Raw genomic sequence first — 26,518 nt, forward strand, 5'->3', positions numbered from 1 at the left:
CCCTGCCTGCACATGGCAGGCAGGCCTAAAGTACCAACTATGACATCATAGAAGTGTCATAGGGGACGGGGCCCAAAACCTGTTTGTGTTCGTTTCTGATTGGCACAAGCAAAGTTTACACCAAGTAGGGGAGCAGGTGCCTTAAAGTCTGGCTTCGCCCCCAAAAGGTGAGGAAATGGATATTGTTTTAGAATGCGTTCAACACTGAATGACAAAAGAAGAGGCCAGGGCAATATCGGTATGGGCAAGTTTTACAGGATGCAGACAGGAACTCATCTCAACATCTGCGAGAGTGAAGGGTCTGTCTCGGCGCTCATCACTCACTGCTGGACTGGTGCCTCCTCTTGGTCACTCTGGGGATTAGCACAAGGCCAACACCCCCTATACACAACTTGCACACAGTTACTCCATCTCTGCATCTGCCTGCAGCTCCTCTCACAGTGTCATGAAGCGCAGTGTCCTCTTCAAGCCTTAGGGCACTCAGCTGCCCAATCTCTGCAGACTGCCAGGAGTTCTCACTTGCTCCCCTGGTCCCTGCCAGCAACTGACCTGTCTGTGGTGCTAGCTTTCTTTCAGCCTGCCAGGGACACAGTCCTCACCCCTTGGGCTCACAGTAGCAACTGCTCTCAGCTTTGCCCTGGAGCAACATTTATGAGAGCTTGCTGGGCCCTGATTGGCTGCTCCTTGCAGCCTCTCTCCTATTGACTGTGCCTCACAGAGCCTGCCCGGGCCACATGAAGGACTCACCTCCACTGCTCCCATCTGAGGTTAACCCCTTCTAGTCCAGTGTGGGGCAGATACCCCATCACAGGGTCCCAGAGCTCAGGCTGCAGCCCAAGTCCAAACATCTACAAAGTGGTTCTCAAACTTATTTGATCACTCCCCTGTCTTTGTGTCTGTAGTAGTTTATGCACCCTTCACCTCTGGGTGCTCGGCTAGCAGCTGCTGCTCTCTGGCCACCCAGCTCTGAATGTGTGCAGTAAGTTTTCCCCCCTAAAGCTTCTTATGCCCCACAGAATACATTTCATGCCCCCTGAGGGGGCGCACTACCCAGTTTGAGAACCTCTGGCCTACACAGAAATGTTTAGCTCCACAGCCCAAAACCCATGAGCCTGAGTCAGCTGATCGTGGGGCTTTTATCCCTGTGTAGATGAACCCTCCAAGACCTGAATTAAGATTGCCTGAGCAGCATTACTTTTTGAATATCCTAACTTGAAAGTGCTTGATTTTGTAACCCTAACATTTTTAAATATAGGTTTTTATATGATCTGCATCTATAATTTATTCTTTCTGTTTTAACTGCAGATGTTCAAATAACACATTTAAATGTATAATCTTTAAAAAAAATCTACTAAACTCTTGGCCTGAATGCTGTCTTATGTCAGTGAGTTTTACAGGTTCATTATGCATTGTGTAAAATAGTATTTCCTTTTATCATTTTTAAATTTAAGCAAATGCCCCCTTCCTTTGGTATTTTGAGATAGGTTGGTTAACTAGCAGTGTCCAATTTACTTTCTGTTCATAGTTGTGTGTCTCTCTATCATATTTTCCCTTATTCATCTTATCTCTAATTTAAGCAGGTGCAATCTTTTCACTCTCTTCTTATACAGAAGTTTTACCATGCTTCTCATCATGTTTGTTGCCCATCTGTGAAACTGGCAACACCCATATTCCTTGGGAATTTTTAACTAAGAGAATTTTGTGTATGTGAAAAGTAACAGATTGGCAAAAATTTAAAATACTGTGTCTACAGAACAAGAACAGCATGAGTAAACTACCCTAAGTATCTATGGTCATTCATTGGCCTCTGCGTTGATACTGCTAACAAAGTTGGCAATTATGATGGTGTATTTTGTGATGCAATGAAATTTGTCTATAAGAAAACATTAATTTAATCTAATGTAGGACAGTTAACAACTGTGAATTGGGAACAGCTTAACCGTTAATCATAGCCTTTTTGAATTGACAGAGCTGCAGGTAAAAACAAGAAATTAGTATTGTCCTCACAATCCCCTGAGCCATCCAGTAAGTTGTTTTAGGGGAAAATTGTAACTGAGATGCTAGGGTCTACCTGGAACAGAATTTAAAATGTATTATTTCAACTGCATTGCAAGTATTTGTTAGTGAATAACCTACATAAGAGTGGCCATACTGAGTTAGACCAAAGGTCCATCTAATTCAGTATGCTGTCTTCCGACAGTGGCCAATGCCAAGTGCCCCAGAGGGAATGAACAGAACAGGTAATCATCAAGTGATCATCCCCTGTTGCCCATTCCCAGCTTCTGGAAAACAGAGGCTAGAGGCACTATGCCTGTCCATCTTGGCTAATAGCCATTGATGGACCTATCCTCCATGAACTTGTCTAGTTCTTTTTTGCATCCTGCTTTAGTCTTGGCCTTCACAACATCCTCTGGCAAGGAATTCCACAGGTTGACTGTGTGTTGTGTGAAAAAATATTTCCTTTTGTTTGTTTTAAACCTGCTGCCTATTAATTTCATTTGGTGACCCCTAGTTCTTGTGTTATGAGAAGGAGTAAATAACATTTCCTTCTTTACTTTCATGACAAGTCTGTCAAATTTGGATACATACATTTATAACTGGATTTGATTTGTATTTACCCAATTAGTCTCTCCCCTTTGCCCTGCACCCTTTGTAAATATTGCACATGTCAATCCTTGAACAGAAAGGTGAATGAGCTAGACATGCCATCCCAGAGACTCAGTTAGGCCATAATCCTCCAAAGACCTATCCACATTCTTCACCTTAAGTAGTCATGTTTGACTTTAGTGGGACTACTCCCATTGTGTAAAGCACATATGTAAATCTTTGCAGAATTGGGGCCTTAGACCTCATGTGGAGGAATAAAATGAGCAAAAGTGTATTATATCTACTGTGATTCTCGTGTGTCTCGTTTTCAGTATAGCAGTGTACAGGAGATATGAAACTTTAGTGCAACAGAATACAGCGAGAACTAGAAAGTTTACATGCAGTTAACTGGTGTTCACTATTGGTTTACAGATGTGATGGAAATTACAGGAGAATTAAAACTAAATCATAGTTCTTTATATGGGGTAAGTATGGTCAATTAAGTGTCCTTTCTACACCTGTAGAAATATAGTGAGTAAATGTGGCAGATAATTGAGTAAGACATGTCACTGTTCACATTACAGCTCTCAGTTCATAGAACAGCTGTGGACTCATATGCAGTGTAGAGGATGCCAGTTTCTTAACTCTGTGATTGTAGATAAAAGCAAAAAAGCAATCGCTATTTAGTGTGTTAATGTAGCCTGCCAAACCCATCTCAAATAATTGAGAGAAGTTCCTTGAGGGCAGCAAGTGGGCTTCATAGAGTAGCTAGTGCCTTTTCTTGCCATTCAGATCTTGCTGGGCAAAATAAGTGTACGTGGTATGAAAAATAATGTGAACCTTGAAAGATCATGGGAAATTGTGAGCTAACTTTGTTGAAGCCACACATCTGGCAATTATTGTGGCTATGGAAATGAATTACCCAGATGAACCATTTGCATCTTTTCTTGATTTCAAGGGTTTACTCCTGAGCCCCATTCAATCCGTTGACTTCAGTGGGAATTCTGCTCTCCACAGAAACAAGCCCAGAGGGGCTAAAGACAAAAATATAAGTAACTTCTGTTACATAAAGCTTACTAAAATTATTTACATTGTGGATTGTAGTTCTCTGACTATGCAGTAAAAGTAGGTCAGATCTTGAAAATTCCTCTTGCACACGTAAAACTATCGGACAACCTGGCATGTTTTAACATGACCATTAAATTAGAGTTCCAGCAGTTGTACAAGTTAGGGGAGAACAGCACTGACCAATCTTTTCTGAGCAAGATTATGCAGCACTTAGATCAAACCATTGGTCCTTTACCACCATGAATGGCAACTGCATGGTTTTTTTTTTCTTGAGGAAAAGAGGGTAGGTTCTTCCCACTTAAAACCCACTTTGTTTTGTTTCATGCACAAATACTGGTTGCTTTAGCTATGTGATGTTAGCCAAGAGCACACATTTGGTCTGGATGGATACTGCATGGTCCCTGTGCACTGTGCTCTAGCATATCTGTGAATGGAGGCTGCATGCAGATGCAAATCACATCAAGTGCTATGTGAAGCCTGTTACGCTGAGCAGTGGTAAGTCTAGAGCCCCTGTCATGCTCATTCCCTGCTATGACCAAGGAACATGATCCTGGCTATGCAAATGAGGTCTAAAATGCAGGAATAGGGACAAAGCGATTTTGTTAATATGTGCTTTATTTTATGTTTGGACTGTTCTGTATAATGAACTTACATTCGGAATAAGGTCAGTATTAAGCATGTATGTTTCCTATATTTATATTAACTTTACCTCAGTACAGATGTGAATTTTTACGATAGGCTCTGTTTTCTTTTGTGCAAAAAATGCCCAGCCTCTCCTTTAAGTTCTCTTCTTTAAATCAATTATCTCAGACTTGTAAATACCACTATTCCTTTTTATCCACATATCAAAATATATCAAAAAGACAGTTTGGGAGGATCTGTTTAGTGAGGTGGAACTACCACCCTAACAGTTAAGTGGAATTGTAGTTTTGTGGGTTTAAAAAAAAAAAACAACCCATGACGGGGGGGTCAAAAGATCTGGGTTATATTCCTGGCTTTGCCACAGTCTATACTTCATGGGGCTTTTGTGATGGTTAATTTACTGTTTGTAAACTTTGAGATCTTTTGGATGGAAGGCTACAGAAGGCCAATGTATAATTATGACAATCGTATAAGAGAAAATACCTTTGAGAAATCCTTCTGTACTGTAATTCTTTATTAGTCCTCCTTTCTCCTTTAAATTGCTGTTAGAAACTCTTTCTGTTTTGGAAAACAATTATTTATTTCCCTGAAAGGTTTCTCACGGAATAGCCCATTGCACTAGGGAAGGAAATGTTTATGTCTGATATTCCATGTCAGAGATATGTAGCACTGACAGAATTAGTGCAGAGCAGAACATGCTGTACTTCTTTGCAGCTGTTTTTTTTTGAAAAATTTATGTTATTGTTTGACAGTAATACATTGATAAAATTTTAGTTTTGAAATGCACCAAATTTGTGCTTAAAAGTGTAAAAAAAAAATTTAAAAAATCTTGTGGTAGGTGAGTGAGAGAGGAAGCCCCTATCTGTAGAAAAAAAGTCTTTGTTGTCCCCAAAATGCCAAGTCTTAAAAATGCCACATTAATGTACTTTTAAAAACCTAAAATGTAGGGCAGCACTAGTCTGAGGTTTGTCCTTCCAACAGAAGAAGTTAAGAGGAGACATAAGCTGAGTTGCAAGACTGGAGCTAGATACAGCGGACCCACTACTCTGATACAAAATCTGACAGGTGGAAAGGGTGCAAAAGTAGCCAACAAACCCGTTGTACTCCCCTGATTTTATTGTGCTGCCAGGGACTGATTTGGCTGCCAGCACAACTTTAGAATAGTCACAGGATTGCTCTAACAGAGCTAGTTTGGCATAGCCCCTAAGGGCAGTTATGCCAGCTAGGAATCACCAGAGCACAACTCTGTGAACATGGTCCCTCCCTCCCCACACCCAGGGACTCTTTGGCCTTCCTATATAGGGCAACTTCACAGCCACTTTGTGCCAGCGAAACATTGTGGGATCTGGCCCCATATGGTTAAATTTATTGCTGGGTTACTAAATCACTTGAAAAGATAATTCACTTGATGAGCTTTTTTTGTATCATGTGCCCATGGACAGATGATCACTTAACATAGCAAAATAAAGAACTGAAGAGATACCATCATCATGGTGGGTATATAAAATATACTTTCAGAGATTATATAATGCTTCAGATTTCTATTCCACTCTTATTTCCCAAGCACCCTTAATGTTGAGGTGGGTCATGGAGTTTAACATAGCCAAATTGGAGAGAGGTACATACCATACTTTTTAGCTGAAAAGCATATCTAAAAGAAAAACATACAAAATTACCAGTAACATAAAGGTGCCACTCAAGGGAGAGAACAACTGAATCTCTGGTACTGCATCCTGGAAGAATAATCCCTGTTTGCTGTTGACCATTGCCATATGGCCATACCCAGTACACACAAAAAAAGATGGTTGTGCTAATAAAATGGTCCTGAGCAGTGGCACTAATTCATTTACTAATTGGACATATATTGGTAGCTGGGATTCAGGCTTTTTATCAGGGTGCAATATGGTGCATATGAAGAGGACACTGGGAACATATTTGTCTCTTGTGCATGAGGTTGTTTGGTGGAGAAAAGAGATCGTACCATCACTCAAGGAAATAATACAAATCCCTGCGGCTACCCCCTGCTCTTTTCTTCTCTCTCTCTCTCTCTCTCTCTCTGATTCTGTCCAAGAAAAACTGTTCTTTTCCCCCTTTCATTCTTTCCTTTTGGGAACACCCTTACTTGGGAAAGAGTTTGTTTTTAAGTGAAATATGAGGCAGAACTGGCTTTGCAGCTACCTTTCCAAGAACGGGAGGAAGTTACAGAATTTTCTGTGTCTGAATTTGGTTGAGAAGTCAAATGGTCCAAGTCAAGTGGCCCAGTCGTATTATTAAACGGCAAGAGAGAAAGCTTGCAGAGTTAGTCAGTTGGTCCAATGAGGCTGGATGTCTGATTCCCTGTGGAAAAACCTGAAGCAGCTGTTTTTATTATCCTTAAGTAGGAAGTGCTAGCGGCAAATCTATAAGAATTATCCTGCATTGTTAAAGAAACCCAGTGTATTTGTGTTGGAATGTGAGTATAACGATACAGTTAATACTGTTTATCCAGATTTTTTTTTCTGGGAATTTGGGACATTTGTAAATAAAAACTCACCTGTTGCATTTCAGTCCTGCCTCTAACTTCTTGAATCCGGTGACAGCCTGTGACAGATTGGCAGTAAAGTTGAATTCTTTGGGGCTCTTTGTGTTGTCTTAGCCTTCTTCTCTGTTATGTGATTTTAATTAGAAATTTAATCATTTCTGAGACTACCTCTAGAGTATCTAGACAAGTTCCTTTAATAGTGAAGTATTAGCTTGCTTAAGCTGCCGCACAAAAGTAAAGCTTGGAAGCATTTCTGAAATATTTCCCTTGGTGGGCAGGAGGGATACCACAAAATAAAGATGGCAAAACCATTTCAATTATAAAGAAAGGGTAAAGTAAATTTAATGTAAAATAGACAATAGTTTTTATTGCCTATGTTTGCTATGGGTATTAAGCAACTTTAAAACACAAATTTTATTGCTGTTAACTTTTCAAATTGTAGGAAAGATTAAACTCTCTCTCTCCCCTATAAACTGCAGTTGCCAAAAAAACAAAGTACTGGAGGTTTAGGGTTTTCCATAATTTATACTACAATCATCTTATTTTAAAAATGAAAATGTTCAGCTTACGGCAACTTACAAAGTAGCATTTCTAATGTTTTTTAAACAGCTATTAATGTAGTCAAGCTGTGTTTTTTCTTCTTCTGTGTGTAATCATCTGCTCAGTGGTGCACTCTATAACTAGTAGCAGGAGACAGAGGAGTGGCCTGCTGTGATTGATGGGGCGAGGCCTAGCAAACTGAAAGAGTCCCATCTGGATTAGGTTTTGGGAGCAGTCAGATGTTGAGTGGGAGGTCAGTAAGGCTTGCATTAGCTCCCCCTCCTTCAACACCCCTATCATCCACACTCATACACACATTACATAGCTCACACGCCCTCATCCATAATTGATGCTTGCTTTGGGCAGATGCTGCATGGCCTGGGACTAGAGCAGCTGCTAAGTTTATGGAGGATAAAGAGAGCAGGATGGTGCAGCAGGTATTTTCACTTTATTTTCACTTGAAACTCTGATTTTAGTCAAGCAAGGGCATTTCTTTTATTCAACTGTACCACTGCATGCAAGCCTCCTCTAATACATATTTTGTTGCTTAAGTCATTCTGCCAGGCGAGCTACAGCAGTGATTATGTGTGTCTGCTGTGCTTGATATGTCTAACTGAGCCGTTCTTATAACCAGCAGGTTTACAGAGTAATTTTGCATTTTTCTTCTTTGTTTCCATGCCCTGAGGATATGATGCAGTTTGGCTCATTTAACTACAGTATGAGAGGCTTTCTCTGAATGTGAAATATCTCTTGCCAAAGAAACAGAACACAATAAAACTAAAATAGAATAAAAAAAAACAGTAAACCGTTAGTTAGACTTTAAAATGTGGGCAACCTTAAAGGTTTTTCATGAATAAATACAGTTTTATGTTGTGAATGTGTGTTTAAAAAGGAACACTGAATAAATAATATTTTCTTTGCTCTGTCTTTTGTGTATAAACATGACAAGCTTGCTTTATTATGTTTTGACACTTTTCATGCATTTTTTAATTATAAAAGCCTTTCAGAGCAGAAGAGATAGTGCTGAAAAAGAATGTGGAGATTTGAGATACTCAATAGGAATATTTTAAAATTCTGATCTTTTCTGTTTTAAGTATAATCATCTATGGGATTTTAGAAAGCCTTCACTTGCCTATATCATACTAAGGCATTTTTTTGTTCTGGTATAGCTCAGCATTTAAGCAAAAAGCAATAAACTGGATTTTATACACTGCCACGTAAAGCATATTTTGGAGCTGAAATGTGGTTTTCATTAGATTTCAGGCCAAAACATTTAGCAGAGCCTGACTGTCTGCCTTCCTTTGTTCTTCTTTCAGCTGCCAACTACTACTTTATTAAACCACATACAAAAATGAACATTAAGGGGTCATTTAAACTTATATAAAAGTAAAGAGATTCAGAGTTAAGTCTGAAACTATAACTTCTGTCTACCCTCTTGTGCCTAGTTAGAGTTCCACATTGTGTGTGTACTGTCACCCACTGTTTTGAGGCTGCTCCAGTGCCTAAGTTCATGGTCTAAATTAAGAATGGAGTTTCCTGTCACTTTAAGGAACATTTCATACCTTTAAAATAACTTGGTAGATTCCATTTTTCAGTTTTATTTTGTTTTCAATACTCTCATTAAAATGTCATTTTAAAATACCCAGTTAATATGCTCTGGGGCTAGAGGATAACTTGAGATTCACAAAGACCCATTCAAATTTAGATCAGTTTTCTGTAGTCTAGATTTGGCATTCACATTTCACAACAGTATAAGTAAAGATCTGTTAGTTTCCACTGTGTTAACCTTAATATGAATTCACATCTTAAACAGTAACCAATCTGTATGTTATGTATCTTAATATTACAGAATGTGTTTAATCATATGGGGCATGCTAATGCATTATGGTAATGTTATGTGCTTTGAATATGCATATACTCATTATGGATCCAAAATATAGAGATTATTTAGACTAAATTTTAAAACTAAAAAACTTGCACTTATAATGGCATGTGCAGTAGCTGCTTTTAAAATCAGAACATCTCAGCATTATTATCATGATCTTCATAATAATAAATTCCTGGCTTACAACAGTATGCGTATGTACATACACACCCACACATATAATTTCTTTATCTTACAGTGGACAACTATATATTTTTTTAAATTAAAACAAAAATAAGTTCAGTGAAAGAATAACACATGGGCTGATACCTGGCATGCCAAGTTTCCACTTCTCCCTGAATATATAGGGGTTTATTTATATGCTGACCCTTCACTATTTCCTTACTTTTGGCTGGTGCCACTTTAATAAAGGAATCAAAACCTCAGTTTAGCAAATCTAATGACTGAGCTAGAAGACTCTCAACAGTGTTAAAGTGCCTGAATTTTCATTGTATGTATGCCATTTTATGGCAGTACTGTAGTGAAATGTTTGAAGGTGCTGGTAAGAAATCATATAAAAGCTCAGTGCTCTTAATTAAATATTAGCTGTAATTAGCACTAAGTGTGAATGGTACAGATATTAATTAGGGTCTCATGGAACTGCTGTCAGTGTTAATGAGAAACAGTGGGGGTCTCAGCAACATCTGTTTTAGAACTCAAGGTAGTATAAAAACCTTTAGTAGATCAAAAGCATCTGAACATTAGCTGTTGGTCCCTTTGTTGCCATTATTGTTCTTTTTTTAATATCTGCTGACTATTATGCCATGTCTAACAACCGACATGAAGGAATAACTTATGGACCAGGAATGACCAGCTACTGTGCTTCAAAGCAATACAGTCAAAGTAATTTAGTAGGTAGAAGAAATTTTTTTTGCTGCAGCTTCCATGCTCCCTGGTTCCTACCACTAAAGTCTGTCCTAAAGTATTTAATGTTTACAGTTTAAACATAGAACTTTGAACAAATACAAAAATTCACAGTAATGGCTATTACCTGTGAAGACACATGAAGAAACCCAATCATTGCCCAGTTTTAGTGTGCATACTTTCTTTAGTGTGCATTTTGGCCATGTACAATCACTATTTTTTAATAATTATTAGGGAGTATTAGGTAAAGAAATAAAAAAAAGAGTTTAAATTTTTATTTAAAAAAATGGAATAAGTAGATACGTTCCTCTACTAAATTGAATGTACAAGGTATTTTCCCAGACTTTAAACTTAAATTGTTGCACATTTTAGTGTAAAAATACTTAACTTTTCATCTTGGCTTTTACTTGTAATACTAACAATACCATTATTTTACACTTTCAAAGCATAGTACAATCATGAAGTAATCTCACAACACAGTGCAATGTAGAATGTAAATGTTATTGTTTCCATTTTAAAGATGATGAAGTGAGGCAGAAAGTATAAATGATTTGCCCAAGGACACACACTAAATTAGTTGAAGAGATGGGATTCACATTCAGGAGTTTGACTCCTAGTGTCTCATGCTTAATTCACTATAGCATATTGCCGTTTAGTTAGGAAAAATGCATTTTTTTCTCCTGTAATATGTAACCAAGGGCTGTTGTAATATACAGCTTAGTGAATCCTCAAAGGTTCTGAGTTCCTGTTCTGTTCAAATAATCACTTCCATATTTAGATGCTTATTTGAATTAGCTGAAACTGGTTGGAAATCTTCCTAGATGTGAAATTCCACAATATTACCTCTGTATTTCAGTAGTAGCAATGGCCTTTGCTGAAGCCAGCGGGTGCAAGGATTAATGAAAACAAAAAATACATGTGCACGTGCGTGAGCGTGTTCGGTGGAATGTGGCTGAATATTTCATAATCCTCCCTTCCCTCCCTACTTTTGCACATTCAGTGGGGAATGAGGATGATCTTGACCAGACATCACAGTGTCTTGATGGGGCAGAGCTCATGCTGGGCAAGTCAGGGGCTGGTTCCTCCCTTCTGCGGGTCCCTTTGTCTTCTCTTTGGCAGTACCCGGCGGGTTGGAGCTTATCAATTGGCGTGCCCCCTCCTTCACTTATTTATACTCTCCTAGGGTTTTCAAATGCCTCTTGCACCTGTTAGCTGTTCTCTTTCCCTCCTCTTAGAATAGGAGCTGGGTTTTTTAGAATGCGGCTGGCCTTACCAATCACTTTTTCAGTATCAGGAAATAATATTTCCCCTTGGACCTCATTGACAGAGGTTCAGTGGGCTTTTTTTTTTTTGGAGCGAGGTGAAATTTTTTCGATGAGTAGTAAATTAGCCAGAAAAGAGATTTTTTGAGGCAACAAAATTTTAAAAGCAAAATAAAAAAAAGTTGAAAGTTAATTTTGAAACCAAATATTTAAACTTTTTGTTTTGAAATGGTGTTTGGTTTAGCAATTGAGCTAATTTAAAATACTAAATCAAAGGAGTAAAAAAAAAACCACCCCAAGATGAAATAAAAAAAGAAAGGATGGGGGAATTGTTTGGGGTTAAACAAAACATTTAGTTGGACCCAGAGCAACACTCTTTGGTTTTCAGGGTTGTTTTGGTTCTGCCCCTGAAATTGAGCCGAGGCTTTGGAATATGTATAGCCATCCCCAATTCCTTTCTCTGGCGATACTGCAGAGGTACTGGTGTCCCCTGACACTGTTATCTGTAACATCATGATTTAAATAAATTCATAAACATGTATTGTAAGAAGATATTTTTTTTCAATGTCATAATGTATTCATTATGGTCAGACCATTTAGCCAGACTGTTGCAGACATTTACGTTAAATACCTGTGATATGTTAGCATTTTTGGCATCTGCTTGCCACAGTAGAATTATATTAAAGCTAAAGCTAGATCTAATTGTCCATACACATTATAGATGCTTCCATTTGCTCTTTTAATTTTAAAGGTTTATTTTAATACATAAATGTAAAATAATTACTAGCAAAATGATAAGGAATTTTAAGCTCTTGCATCTAAATTTTCTGACACATTTCAGGGTAAATCATTTTTAATGTTTTTTCTCAAATGGATTTTAAACTGATGCATTTCTAGTCCCTTATTTTTTATTTTGTGATTCTAAGCTTGAATCTAATCATCACATTGCATTTGTGCTCTACAGCTGAAAGGATGAACTTTTACTTAAAAGAGTGATGATCATCTGAGAGAGCAGCATTTAGTACAAATTTTTAAAACTGTGAGCACAGTGGATCATCTATTTTCAAACTCTCATTTGGATTTTAGGTTGGCTGCATCTTTTCAGAAATCTAGAAAACCATGAGAGAGAATGCACTATGTGATAAATATAGCGAGCCTCCTTCAATGCCATCAATGTTTTTTAACTTTTGGAATAAGTGGAATTATTTACTATAACCTTTCCTTCTTAACTTCTTGTTTTAGTAAAAACATATTGGCTACATTTAATGTTTTAGCTAAAGTATCTGTTCCTTTGACGTCATATACTCTAGGGGTTTTCAGTTCATGTATTCTTACCTGGTGTTAACAATCACATTTTTAAAAGGCCCACATAGAAGACTACACTTTGCTTCTCTAAAGTCAGGATTGTAATAGGGAGTGGCAGAGGGAATTAAATCAGATGGGATACACTCTTCAGGGGAAACAAAAATCCATTTAGAAATCTTGGAGAATATCCTCTTTACTTTCTAAATTATTTTTTTCTGAATCTGCCTTTTTTTCCCCTTTGCTTTACAGGGTAATCAGGAAGCTACAGCACCTCCTGACACAATGGCGCAGCCTTATGCATCAGCTCAGTTTGCTCCACCTCAGAATGGGATCCCGGCAGAATACACAGCCCCACACCCCCATCCAGCTCCAGACTACACAGGCCAGACCACAGTTCCAGAGCACACGTTAAACATGTACCCTCCTGCTCAGACACACACTGAACAGAGTGCAGCTGACACAAATGCACAAACTGTCTCCGGCACAGCCACAGTAAGTTCAGGTTTCTTATATTTTAGAAGATGTATATCTCAAGTTACAAAAACGTTTATTGATAAAGCTCTTTCTTATGTTGCATTTAATGGTTGTAAACTTGAATTTTATTTATGGTTATTCAAAACAATATAGGGTCCAAAATAGGTTCAATCTTTTTCCTTTGAACTTTGAGGGTATTATTCTTCCACTTGTGGTGCCTCTCATCAAGCCAGCGGGTGGAGTAGTATCTATCTGGTGCCACTTGTTTTCAAAATTATTTTCCTTTTTGAATATCCAAACATGCAACATTATATATGAAGAACAAATATTTAAATGGTTGTATACGATTTAACCTGTTTAGAGCTGGGCACAACATTCATTTGAAAGAAACGGTGAATTTGTTTTGCTGATATTCATGACCCCTTCTTATTCACTTTTCACAAAGGTTTATTTGAATAAAACTTTATTCTCAAGAATTTTTGGAAAAGGGATAGTGTTGCAAATACTTGTGCAAATATGAATATTCATCATGAGTATCTGCAACAGAAGTGCTTGTTCAGCCATCTTGAAAATTTTCTGTGGGTTTGGAAATCATCAAATAATGGAACTGAAACAACGTCATGTGACTTTGCCACTCAGTGGGTGCAAACAGCAAATTACAAATCATGACTATTCCAAGTAATATGCAAATAAATGTTAGGCTTAGATGTTAACATAAAACCTCCATAGAACAATTTTAAATTGTGAATAGTTTCATAAAAATTGGTGTCTATTTGTGGAAATATTAAGAACTGAATTTTTTTTCAAATTTCTGTCATTCTTGACAACTGTTTTTTTAAACTAATATATAAGAGTGTAAGAGATCTAAGTAAAGGAGTGACCAGTATTTAATGCTGAGCTCCCAGCCTCTGAAAATCAGACACTTTAGAAGTGTTTCCCAAGTCGAACAACCAAAAACCGAGACTCTCAAAATCACTATTCACTTTTGAAAATATTGGCTGAAATCTAAACATTATAACATTGGTTTATTAAGGTCCTGGTTTGAGGGCTGTCCCTTGAATCTGAGATAGAAGGCTTGGGTTTTTTCCATAACATTTTTTTGTGAAGGGCGCAGTTCCTTTAACTATTTCTGATCAAAACATTTTATCCTTCCATAATAGCTAATGCTGCTACACTTCCCCTAGTTGTAAGAAGATGAGTAAATGTCTCACTCAGAAATTAAAACAAATGCTTTTCTGTGCATCATCCAGCAGAGATGCTCTAAAAATGTGCCACTGATGCCCTTCCTCTATACCTCCAAGCATTACGCAGTGACAAATCAATGGGTTGTTCTGAGGGTATTTAAGCACCTTGCCATGTTACTTCTACCATTACATAAATATAATTGAGAATGGAAAATAATAACATTTAGAATGAGAATGCACAATGCATAATACATTCTATACACTATGTACAGGAACAGAGGACTTGCCATAACACAGCAGACCAGTGATCTACCTAGTTCACTGCTGTATTCTTTCTGACATTCACCAATATTAGAGGCTTCTCCAGAAGATAGAAAATGCAGTGTCATGGACAATTATGAAAACCTACTCATATGAGAACTTTCTTCCCAATCTCCTCAATAAGAAGCCACCTTGTGACCCAAAGTATTAGGAGCTATATCCTTTCCTAACAAAAAAAAGCTTTTGTCCCATTTATTATACCTGTGGATGTTCTCATTAATGTCTAGTTCTTTTGAGAATCATACTAAACCTCTGGACTCAAAGGTATTGTGATACTTAATTCCAGTTTTAGGGTTTGTGTAATAAATGTTTCCTGTTATAGTTTTAAATTGGGTAACTTTGAATTTCATTAAACACCTGCTTTTTCTTATATTATGGGAAAAATTAAGTAGGAACATCCTATTTACTTTCTCTAGTCCATTAATTAACTTATATACCTCTGTAACATGACCTTTTATTCACTTCTTCACTAAGCTGTTCATGTAGTAGTATAATGTCTTCTTTTATTTCAATCCCATTCATTAAATAGCATACCATTTCGTTTGCTGTTTTGATCACTACTACACATTGGGCTGATCACAATGACACCCAGCTCAGTCCCTTCATGTTTGTTTCTTTGATATTCCTGGATTTATACCATTCAGTCCTAGGATGAAATCTTGGCTGTATTGAAGTCCCTGGAAAAACTCCTATTGACATCAGTGGGGCCAAGATTTCACCCCAGGTGACCTGTTGCTTTTTAAGTGTGTTTGACTGCCTCATTTATTATCACCTCAGTCTGACAATCTCATTGTTTTTAGTAGGAAAGAACACCGAACTGGAGTAGGTATTTCCTCAACGTCCTCTGTGGAAAAGAGTGATGAAAAGAAATCATTTAGTTTGTCTTCAATGGCCTTATCTTCCTCAATTTCTCCCTTGAATCCATGGTGTTCCAGCAGATGCAGTTATTCCTTTGCAAGTTTCCTCCTTCTGACACAATAATAGAAATGTTATTTCATTTATATCTTTGGCTAGCTGTTTTTCCTAGTCTTCTTAGTCCTGCTAATTTCCAGATTCCACTTTATTGAGCATAAATATTTTAATTTCCTTGACTTTGACTTAATCTTTTTGAAGAGCTACCTCATTTTTTCTGAAATCCCTGTCCAAAATGTAATGTAACAGTGAAATTTGTTGGCACAATACCTCCATGGAGAAAGATGAACTTAATTATATTGTAATCATTGTTACTTTTTAAGGGTGGCAAATCTCACCCTATTTAATACTTAATACATATGCTATTTAATGTGAATTGTCTTGTTGCACTTACATAGGATATTAGAAATTAGAGATGGAAAAGATTTACTTGGAAATGTAAGCCATCCCTAAGCCATATCTAAGCTGGTTTGTTGCCTACACTATCTTTTTAATGTAATTCGGATTTAATTTAGAAACCTGTAAAAAACAATATCATCCAACAATTTGCAGACAAAGTCAAAACTGTAGTCAATTGACGACATATGGCATTTTATACTTGATATAGTACAAATAAAGATTTACAAAAACTGAATTCTCTAAGGGTCTCCACTATTCAGCTGAGCCTCAACATTACTTAACTGCTAAAAATCTCCCACAAATTTCCAATCAAATCTTTTGTTCAAATTCATTATGGGTATCCGATTCTATAAACTGTTATGATCTACCTTATAAATTGTTAGCACTTTATGGCTTTCCATCATATTTGTGAACACAGCATAAACATCATGCAAAAAGATACATGCTGATGGAACGTTGCACCCAGGGAGAACCCCAGTGAATTCACTGGGGTTTGTGAGGGCTTTAGGATCCACCTGTATGCATCACTTTGCGGATTGGTGTCTAATAGTACATGTTGTTTTTAATCAGAAAATGGAACATTACAAATTAATACTACATCGGCATTGTAACTCAAAGTGATGTTCACATCTGAAGGAAAAGATGCCTTAGCTACCAGCAAAATGTTGGGGTAGTGAATTTCCAGACTTTCTAAATTTCAGGAGTAATCTGGTTGTCCACTGGAGTGTTTGGTTGATAGCTTTCAGATATTTTTAGGTAGCTCTCAGATGTTCAGTTGTGTAATGTACAATATGACATGAGACATTTTTTGAAAAATTCACTAGGCTGGCTATTCACAAAGGAGTTCTAGCTGGATAAAAATGGGAGGTTTAGTAAAACAGCTTTTGGAGAGAAGAAAGCATTTTTAATGCTTGGAATAATTCTAATCAATATGCACAACTGTGTGTATTTAAGGCTGTGGATCCAACTGTAAATGTAAAAGAATTATGTTAGTGTAATGAAAAATGAATATTACAACTGAAAACAATGTTCATAAAATATCAGAAAGATTCCGTGGGGATTTTTGAAAATGCTGAAAAGAAATGCCTTCTATCACGAGAATAGCGTAGCTGAAGTCAACGTATCTTAGATCAACTTAGATTGACTTACTTCGCGTCCTCGCAGTGCGGGATTGACGGCTGCTGCTCCCCGGTTGACTCCGCTTCCGCCTCTTGCCCTGGTGAAGTTCCGGAGTCGACGGGGAGTGCATTCAGGGATCGATGTATCGCGTCTCGTCTAGACGTGATACATCGATCCCCGATAGATCAATCACTACCTGCTGATCTGGCAGGTAGTGTAGACATACCCTAAGTCTGAAGGATTGGTCCATTAATGAATAAACTCCAGGGGCCTTATTTACTGTTGTCCTGCACCTTGTGGAGTCATTTACACCAGTTGCAAAGTGAGTATAAAATGCCACCAAGCCAGAATGGTGGAAGTGACTACACAAGGTGCAGAATATCAGTGACTCCTGCCTTAGGAGATATGTAACATTTCCTGTATCTTTAGATTCAGACAAATACTACACTCAGAGCATAAATGTTTTTTCTTTTATAAAAATACAGTCTTCTTTTGCCATGAGTTTTACATTAATGGATCCTTTCCTTCTCTCCCCCTGCTCCTGCATTTTTTCATTCATTCATTCATTCATTCATGCCCATCACCCCAGTCAGGGTATGGGCTGCCAACAACAGATCTCCAGAGTCCTCTATCCTGGGCCATTTGCTCTAACTGGTTCTAGGTATAGCCCATTTTTGTGCAATCAGCCTGAAGGTCGCGTCGCCAGGTGTTTCTTGGACGGCCTCTTTTCCGCTTGCCTTGGGGGTTCCACCGCAATGCCTGTCTGGTGATATTGGTTGGCTGCTTGCGTAGTGTGTGTCCTATCCAGCCCCACCTTCTTCTTCTAATTTTTCCTCTGCTGGAGGTTGACGAGTCCTCTCCAAGAGGTGGATGTTACTGATGGTGTCTGGCCAGCAGATCTGAAGAATCCTTCTAAGACAGCTATTAATGAAGGTCTGGATCTTCCTAGTGGTTGTTTTAGTTGCCCTCCAGGTTTCAGCTCCATACAGTAGGACTGGTTTCACATTGGAATTGAACAGTCGAATCTTTATTGCCAAAATATTGTGCCCCACCTCCTTATACTTTTGTCCTCTTGGAGTTTCAGTCACAGAACCCACATGGTAATGCACTGATTATTTTCCTTCACTGGTTGCTCCTGATTTTCTAGCAGACTCCTAAACTAGTTTTGGCAGCTTTGAAATTGTCCTTGTTGATGAGTTGATCAGACCTGTCTTGTCAGGCAGGGATGCTGTTTTCCTTAAACATAGTTATAATTCTGAGGAGTTGATGTTTTTTTTCCCTGGTTGCCAGTAAGGCTTAGCACAGTGGAAATCCCTCTTGGTTCTCATCTCAGATTCCTTGTTAGCAAAGAAATAATAATTCCCTGAGCAAGAGAAAATTAGCAAATTTTGCAGAGACACATTCCTAAACAGGGACCAGTCAGGTCTTCCTGGCTTCTTGCTTGAATTTCCACTTTGTAATTCAGAAGTTTAACTCATTTCGGGGAACCTAATCTTGGAGTGATCATTCATGCAAATTGTCCTTATTAACTGAGCATAGTCCCATTGGGACTAAGGGTCACAGGATTGGGCCAAAAAGTGTATTTTCCCATATGAGGGGGTGTATAGACGCCATGCTGTAGCAGCCAGGAAGGGGTTAATAGATGGGTCCTTTACCTGACTAGCTGTGACTAACTGCCTGATTAACCACAGCAGGGATAAAAGGCTGTGGTTCAACCAGAGGAAGACAGCTACCAGAGTGCATATCTACACTTCAGCTTGGAGCAAGCCTCCCAGGCCAGGGCAACTACAGCTCATGTAAGCATGTTAAAAAGAGTAGTGTGGATGTTGCAATGCTGGTGGAGGCTCAGATTAACCACCCAATCCATATTTTTTGCTTTGTTTATATGGGCAAACAAATTATATTCTTGGAGAGGCGAATCACACTCTACAAGTCCTATTTGTTGGGCCAAACTGCTTGTGGGTTCATTTGCATGGCTTGGATTGACTTTGGTGGGAGTTATCTAAGGGCATAATCTGTATCTAATTCTGCCAGTGGACAACAGTAAAATCATTTGCTGCTTAATTGTGTTATGTTTACTGCAATTCTGCAATATTTCCCATTCTAAATATATGGAATGTCTCAGTAGAAATATATACCATAGCCAGGTAAGCGTGAAGGTGTGTGTGTGTGTGTGTGTGTGTGTGTGTGTGTGTGTGTGTGAGAGAGAGAGAGAGAGAGAAACACAGTGCTGTAAAATTAATTTGGTTCTGCATTAGTGAAACCAAGGTGTCATTCTACAACCATTTTACATTGGGCTGTGATCTCATCAGATTTCACAAGCTAAGCAGCGTTTGATCAGATCTGTACTTAGATAGGAGACCTCTAGGGAAAACGAAGGTGCTTCAGGAAGCAGTGTTGGTGATTCAGTGCATGGCACTCTTCCCTCTGCACCAGTTCTCAGAATCAATACTCAGCGTGGTATTAGGGGATACTGTGCTGTTGGAGATGTAATACAGAGGTCCTGACCTCCTGTGATCATTAAAGATGACATGGCACTTTTCACAAAGAGAGAGAACATTAACTTCAGTGCTGTGGCCAGATTTCAACTTAGGTAATTGCATTTTTGGCTACCTAAATTCCTGCTGTTTCCGTTGAATATGGTATTCCCTTCTGACCTAAACTGATGTACTGTATAGTGATGTTTGCTGTTACACTTACCCTGTTTCACCCTAGAGGTAGCTGTATTTTATTGGTGGGTAAAGCAATTCATATAGTTTGTACCTTCAGTTAGTAAGCTTTGTGCTATGCTTAGAGATCTGTCTGGATCGGTTGTTTCCAAACTTTAGAGGTTTCATTCCCCCTCTTTGTCTTAAATAGTCCCAACTTGTTGATCTTCCAAGCACATTGCAAAGCCTATCTGTTGGAGCAGGAATTTGGAAAGCTAAGGATTTCTTGGGATGAATGTGAGAGGTGGAGAGAGATTGATTTAATTCACAGTATGTTTTGCTGATTTGTGGCAGCAGAGATGTCAGGGATCTATGGTGTTTTGGTTTGGTGGTGGGTTTCATATTGTGTTTTTTAAAATTATGGGCAACATAAATCTTCTGTGGTATTGCTTTAGCTAAATACAGATAAATGAACGAATTAAATAGGTAGATCGGTACCACCATGCTCTGTTTTTTCTGTGCGGTGTTTTATTTCTTTGGGGTGGGGAGGGAGAGTGGAATGGGTTGTTTGCTTCTTCTTTGTCTGTTCATCTCCGGAGGGCATCCATCTCACCCCCCTTTCTGGGAGGCTCCATTCCCTATTCAGCAGAAAGCAATCTGCTGCTTGAGTTGGGGGTGCCCATTGGTACCTCTGTGAGGCAGATTTTTTATGTTCTTACAGTGGACCAGAGTGTCATGGAAGAAGAGATATTAAGGGAAAATTGGGCCTGTAATCTATTCCTTCAGTTTGCAGCTTTGCCTGCATGCATTATTCTTGGGGCTGACTGCATTAAAAGGACATTCAAAGAAGGAAAGGATAGGTAGCTTTTTAGAAGTCACCCAGCGCTTTCCTCTGAGCTACAAGAGTATATTTGTAGTTTGAGGTTGGACCAACTTTTCACTGGATGGATATTCTGCTTGTGCTTCTGATGCTAGCCCACTATTTTATTGGCAGCAGATCTTGAACATAGGTTCTGAGTTCATGCCCCCTCTTGTGGACTTCAGATGGACATAATTTGCTTTCTCTCTATTTGGAAGACACATGGAGCGGAAGGTAACTGTCTATTGCTTGTCCAAAAAGGGCTATTCAGAGGACTGTGCTTCCCCATGCAGAAAAAATAATTCTACATGATATGTGAACACGTGGGCTTCTAGAGTGAAGCTGCATCTTATAGATCTGATTTCCCAGTGATTGAAAAATGTATTGAATTATTTTATGTCTACTATCAATGTATGCAAGTTTAGGCAAAATATCATTTTTGCATTGCTATATCAATTCCACATTTTGTTGTCCATATCCAGACACCTTAGCCAATAGCATGCTGGATACATAATAATACTTTGAGAGATGTTACAACAATGTTTAGTTCATCTAAATCATATCCTGCTGACACTGGCTGTTGTACCAGCAGGGTGGGCTGGTTGAATCATATTATGTATTGTATCCACTCCCAACCTCAACTTAAACAAAATATTCTGAAGCATGCCTGTTACAACCCTCCAAGCATTTTCACCCAAAAAAAGTAAGGTAGTCAAAATCCACACGTACAGAACAGTGGAGAGATCAAAACTGCCATCACAAATGGATAACATAATATCATGCTAGTATGGGAAGCCAATGTAATAGCTTGGGATCATACTATTTATTACTTCTGAGGAGCTTCCTTGCTGAGAATACTGTATGCAAACTTTGTAACTAAGCCCTCATGTATATTTCCTTGCTTATGCTAAAGAATAGCAGTAATATCTCACTCAATTGTGGGACTGGATGTGTCAGCACATGTTGTACAGTTGCATCCTCACAAGTTTGACAACAGCAGACTTTTGGGAAAAAAAAAATAAACCTCCCTGCCCTTTGGGGGCTCAGTCTGAAGTTTTTATGCAGGCAAAAATTTCAGTGGTGTCCATTGGAGATTTTGCCTGTGTCAGGAAGTCAGGAGCAAGCTCGTAGTGAACCAAAATGTATAATACTTTTAACAGCTCACTAGTAATTGTAAAAGCCAAAGAAAGGCTTTAAATTGACTGTGCCTTCCACAACCCCATGCAGCCTTAGACCTTTTCCTATATTCCCTAGTCAGAGGATTCCATTGTGACAGATGTGATGGTTTCCTGCCATATCCTGGACAAACCTTATTGAATTGTTTCATTATCTTAGTTCTTTGTATTAAAGATGCTAATATTTATGTATTATTGTGGGATTGTTCCTTAAGGGGGTGTCAGAAGTAATGTCAATCCTGCGAAATGTTATGACCTTCAGAGATCTCTCAAAACAATGGGCCAGAAAAGACGGAACTTTTAGTTGAGTGGGTTCCCTAGGAAATACCTGGGAGGAAGAGAATGCAGATTACCCGCTTCCAGACCCATCCTTTTTTAAGCTGCACCTCAAGGAGAAACCCATGTCTACTGATCACCTGTTACACAAGGACAGGATCAGAGGCCCAAACTGTATAAAAGAGTGACTCTCAGGTTCATGGATGAGATTGGTCTGAGCTACCAGCTGTTATGAACTTGTGACCACAGAAAACCCCCTTGGTGGAGTTTGAATGACTGTTCACCTGCCAGAGCCCTTATTGGAGTCAAAGGATGATCTCTGGTAAGAACATTGTATGCATGTAGGCACTTACATTATGTTTACTATGTTTTCTCTGTAATGCATTCACTTTAAGAATAAATGGGCTGTCTGGTAACTTCTCTGTGGCAATTATACTGTTTATAGTCTCTGAGGAGATGGCAAAATATGCTTGTTTAGACAGTTTGTCTTGTTGGGGTATTCACAGTGTAGCCACGGTTCTGTGCAGTCTGGAAATACCCTGGCCGAGAGAGAGAGAGAAAGGTGTGTCTGCACATGAAAGGTGATGAGCAGGGCACTGGAAGACAGAGAGAATGGGTGCCCTTGTGGGACCACAGAAGCAGAATATAGGTGCAGTTGCCCAAAATTGCAATACCCATTCTTTGCTGGGCCTGCTGAAATAGTGATTTGGCTTTGCCTCTACTCAGCACTTTGATTTGTCATCTGTCAGTGGATTTTTGGGGACCAGCAAGCAGCTATATAGCAGCATTATCGTCAGCTTTTGTGATATTGTCACAAGCCTCACCATATTTAGTATTCTCTTAGTGCCCAAACTTCTGTATCACTTTGATTACACACAAGTCTCTGGTTTTATCCACTCGCTCTCAGTAAATGTCTACCACTTCTGGTGTGGAAAAAAGATTGAAAATGTGCTTAAAACCAGAAGATGAATAAAAAGATCCCAGATTTATAATTCTTAAAATATTGTGAGTTTTAAAGTCAAACTTCTGATTTTTTTTAATGTTTGTGGTTGACAGGTACCGCATTAGTGATGCTAATGCCCAAGATAAGTGAGGGGCTGGCTTTATCGATTATACTATGTCTTGATGGACAAAGAGGCTGCTTCCTTTAATTGTGTTATCTCAATCAAATTAGCTTAACATGATTGGAAAGCCCTCTTAATGCTTGTTATGATGCAGGTGAAACTTTTAAATCAGTGTTCTGGTTGGAGTTACCTGGTCAAAATGATCTAAAACATGTTATGTTATGAGGACTTTTCAATCATGTTAAGTGAACTCTTTTTGCCTATCAGACAGGGACATAGTTACTAACACCCCTTCATCCTGAAAAAGTTATTTCTGACTCCCTCTTCCCTTGTCAACACAGTATCTTTTCTGATCTCCCAAATAAAATCAACCAGTTAAACAATTTCAGACGGTTGTCTGGCTCAGTAGTGGAAGAGTTAACAATTCTGGATTTCAAATCTCTTTGCTCCTTATAGTCTCCTCTACTCATTCCCAATTCTTTTCATATTTCACTGACTTTTGCTTCTCTCTGCAGTCTAAGTATCTGTGGCATCCAAATGCTTTGCCATGTGTAGGGTTCTGATGTCTCAAGAAAAAACATTTGAGTTCTATATTCTGCTGAATAAACAAAGCACAAATTTCAAAGGGGACTTTGTAACAGTGAAATAGCTAATTACTACTTAAATTGTATTTGACCTTCTGCATCTCTTCTTCACAGTATAACATTAATTAAAATTGATCCTTATCTTTTTTTTGGTGGGAGGTGAAAATTAACTCCCATTTTCACTGTGTATAGGAGTAACCCATGAGACTCAGCTAATGATGCTTCCCCCCCGCCCATAATTGTCATACAAGTGATAGCCGTTTGTTTGCAATTTTATCAGAAGTGGACAATTTTTCATGGCAACACTTACAATGTAATCTGAGAAGCAATAGTGGTTTGTGTAATGGCTGGATTCAGAGGAAAATATATGTGGCCTTTTAGGCCAGGTAAACCCTGGAACATCCCAGATCCTTGCTACGTGAGAGGCCAATCATTCAACAGAAAGGTCAATAAGTCAAGGGAGAAATAATTAAATGAAACCTAACAGACCTGTAGCCAAAAGCTGGGGAGATAACAATTTCCTAAAGATGACCACTTCTCCATCCCAGCTCTTTATGCTTGATTTCTGTTAACTTGAAATCCCCTGCCCAGGGTTGCACAGCAAACTGTGGTTACTCCTCTGCATGGCTACAGATGGGTGGGGGAAAGCTTGGTTTAGTAACTTATCTTATGATATGTTACAACTTTTTCCCCTATACAGCATTTTTAAAATGCGTTTTCACTTGGTTACACCTCCAATTTCCCTCCCCCACAACAGCCATCTGTCCCCTCCTTTTTCATCCTTTTCCCCCATGCCAATCTGCTGAGGTTTCCAGAATTGAGTGTTACCATGTTATCCCTCTCAGTCTTAGCAGGTGAGCATTAAGCTGGGTGACAGCTCTCCAACACACTAGCTTGTCTGCCTTGGCAGCAAACTCTGCCAGTCCAAACCTTATCTTCCAGGTAAAAACCAGTGAGCCCCCAGCTCCCAAATTCCCCAGAGATGTCTCAATGTAGTGTCCAGCCCACCTGGTGAATATTCACAGAAGTTAAGATTGTTGCTCCTTTAAAGAGATAATACACAGCAGCTCATTAATTTAACCGTTTTTTGACAAATACACTTAACTATGGTCACAGCACTGAATTAATGAATAGTAAAAGTAAAACAGGTTATTTAACAAAAGGACATAGAATTAAGTGATACCAAGTATAAAGAATAAAGACCACTGTCAGTAGACAGGATACTGGGCTAGATGGACCTTTGATCTGACCCGGTATGGCCGTTCTTGTGTTCTAAGACAGAAAGGGTTACAAGCAAACAAAAGTAAAAACATGCTTCTAAAACTAAAACTTAATTTCAGCAAATTAGGTTTCTCACCTATACTCAGTTCCCAGGGACTTCAACCCCCTTGGTTGAAGGATCCAGTGTTCTGTGATTCCAAGAGCTCTGGCTCCTTGTATCCCCCAAGTGATGGATACCAAAATGGCTTTATATTTCTGCTTCAATCTCCAAAAGTTCATCAACCCTGTTACAAGAGACAGGAGGGCCTCCTGCTGATTTTCCCTTCCTGTTGATTTCCCATCCTCCTTCTGATTCATACATTAATGAGGCTTCCATCATTTTGATTCCATAATGCTTAATTTACATGGGAGACAGGTAGATAGCTACCTTCCCTCCTGTGTGGGAGAGAACCAGTTTTCCCCTGTGTTTGGTCACAGATGTTAAAGTATAATATCAGTGAGTATTCACAATTCCTCATGTAATGTTAATGCACACATTTCACAATTATATTAATTACCAATGTGTCACAGGCTTTCATCAAAGACCTCACTGTATACACGTCTATATTACAGTGATATTGTATACAATCAGTTGATTCAGCTGCTAATCACTTGACATTCAGATCCTGTCTTTATAGCCCAGTAAACCTTTGAAATATGTTCTTTGAAAAGTAAGCCCAGGCCTAGCGTCTCTCTCCTGCTGGGCGGTAGATGCCATAAAATTCATTGACCTTTCTTCAAGAGGAAGAAGGGCTTCCTTGGGATGCGGTCTCCATCCCCATTGAGATTATATAGTCATCTTTCCCCACTTGCTCTCCTGATCACCTTGCATATAAATGTGCTTTTCTTTGCATTCAGCCTTACCTTGCCTAATTTATATCAGAGACGCATTTAATTAGGTGGAACCACATTCCTTTGTCTGGAACTGGCTTGGCTTAGGAACTGCGTGCCAAATACATGTTAAGAACACATTTGCAGCACATATATATCTATTGTACATACATCATACAATGATTTGCAGAACCAGCATGTTATCACTTTGTATATGATACCGTACATGACACCTTTTAGAGACAGATTATGACAAAAGTGTGTTAGCTGAACTGAGTATGTCAGGCCTGACAAGAGCTGCTGACAGTAGAGAACCACCAATAGGCCTCTGTGTGTGTGAGAGAGAGACACACACACATGCTCGCTCTCTCTCTTTCTCATTTCCTTTTATAGCACTATTTATATGTCCAACCTATGTATGGCCCACTTACTGATTATCCTTGGCTGACATGTCGTTTCCTGTGATCAGCTAGGGAGAGTCACTTAATTCAACCATTTTCCTTTACCTGTCCAGCAATACTAGTAAGGCAAAAGTCAGTTAACACAAAGGCACTTCCTGGCTGACCTCAGGAATAGATCCACCCACAAATTTCCAGCAGTGTGTTATATGCCACAGTTTAGCAATGATATGGGAGATCAGAGGTGATGTCACAGACAAAAGCAAGTAGAGAACAAACTCGTCATTTCACTGGCATGTGTT

General features: G+C 38.8%; 1 protein-coding gene across 48 annotated transcripts in view; it reads left to right on the forward strand.

Annotated features, from left to right (window-relative positions):
* The window catches only part of RBFOX1 (RNA binding fox-1 homolog 1), a 2,636,561-nt gene that overhangs the window by 2,409,488 nt on the left and 200,555 nt on the right, over nt 1–26,518 (forward strand). For 38 of the 48 annotated variants that reach the window (XM_039490574.1, XM_039490577.1, XM_039490576.1 and 35 more), the window contains one exon: nt 12,962–13,204. In XM_039490574.1, the coding sequence (XP_039346508.1) occupies nt 12,962–13,204 (243 nt within the window). The other 10 variants (XM_039490598.1, XM_039490600.1, XM_039490601.1 and 7 more) reach the window with 8 other exon arrangements.

Source organism: Mauremys reevesii, linkage group 10 (assembly GCF_016161935.1).
Source record: "Mauremys reevesii isolate NIE-2019 linkage group 10, ASM1616193v1, whole genome shotgun sequence".
Lineage (NCBI taxonomy): Eukaryota > Metazoa > Chordata > Testudines > Geoemydidae > Mauremys > Mauremys reevesii.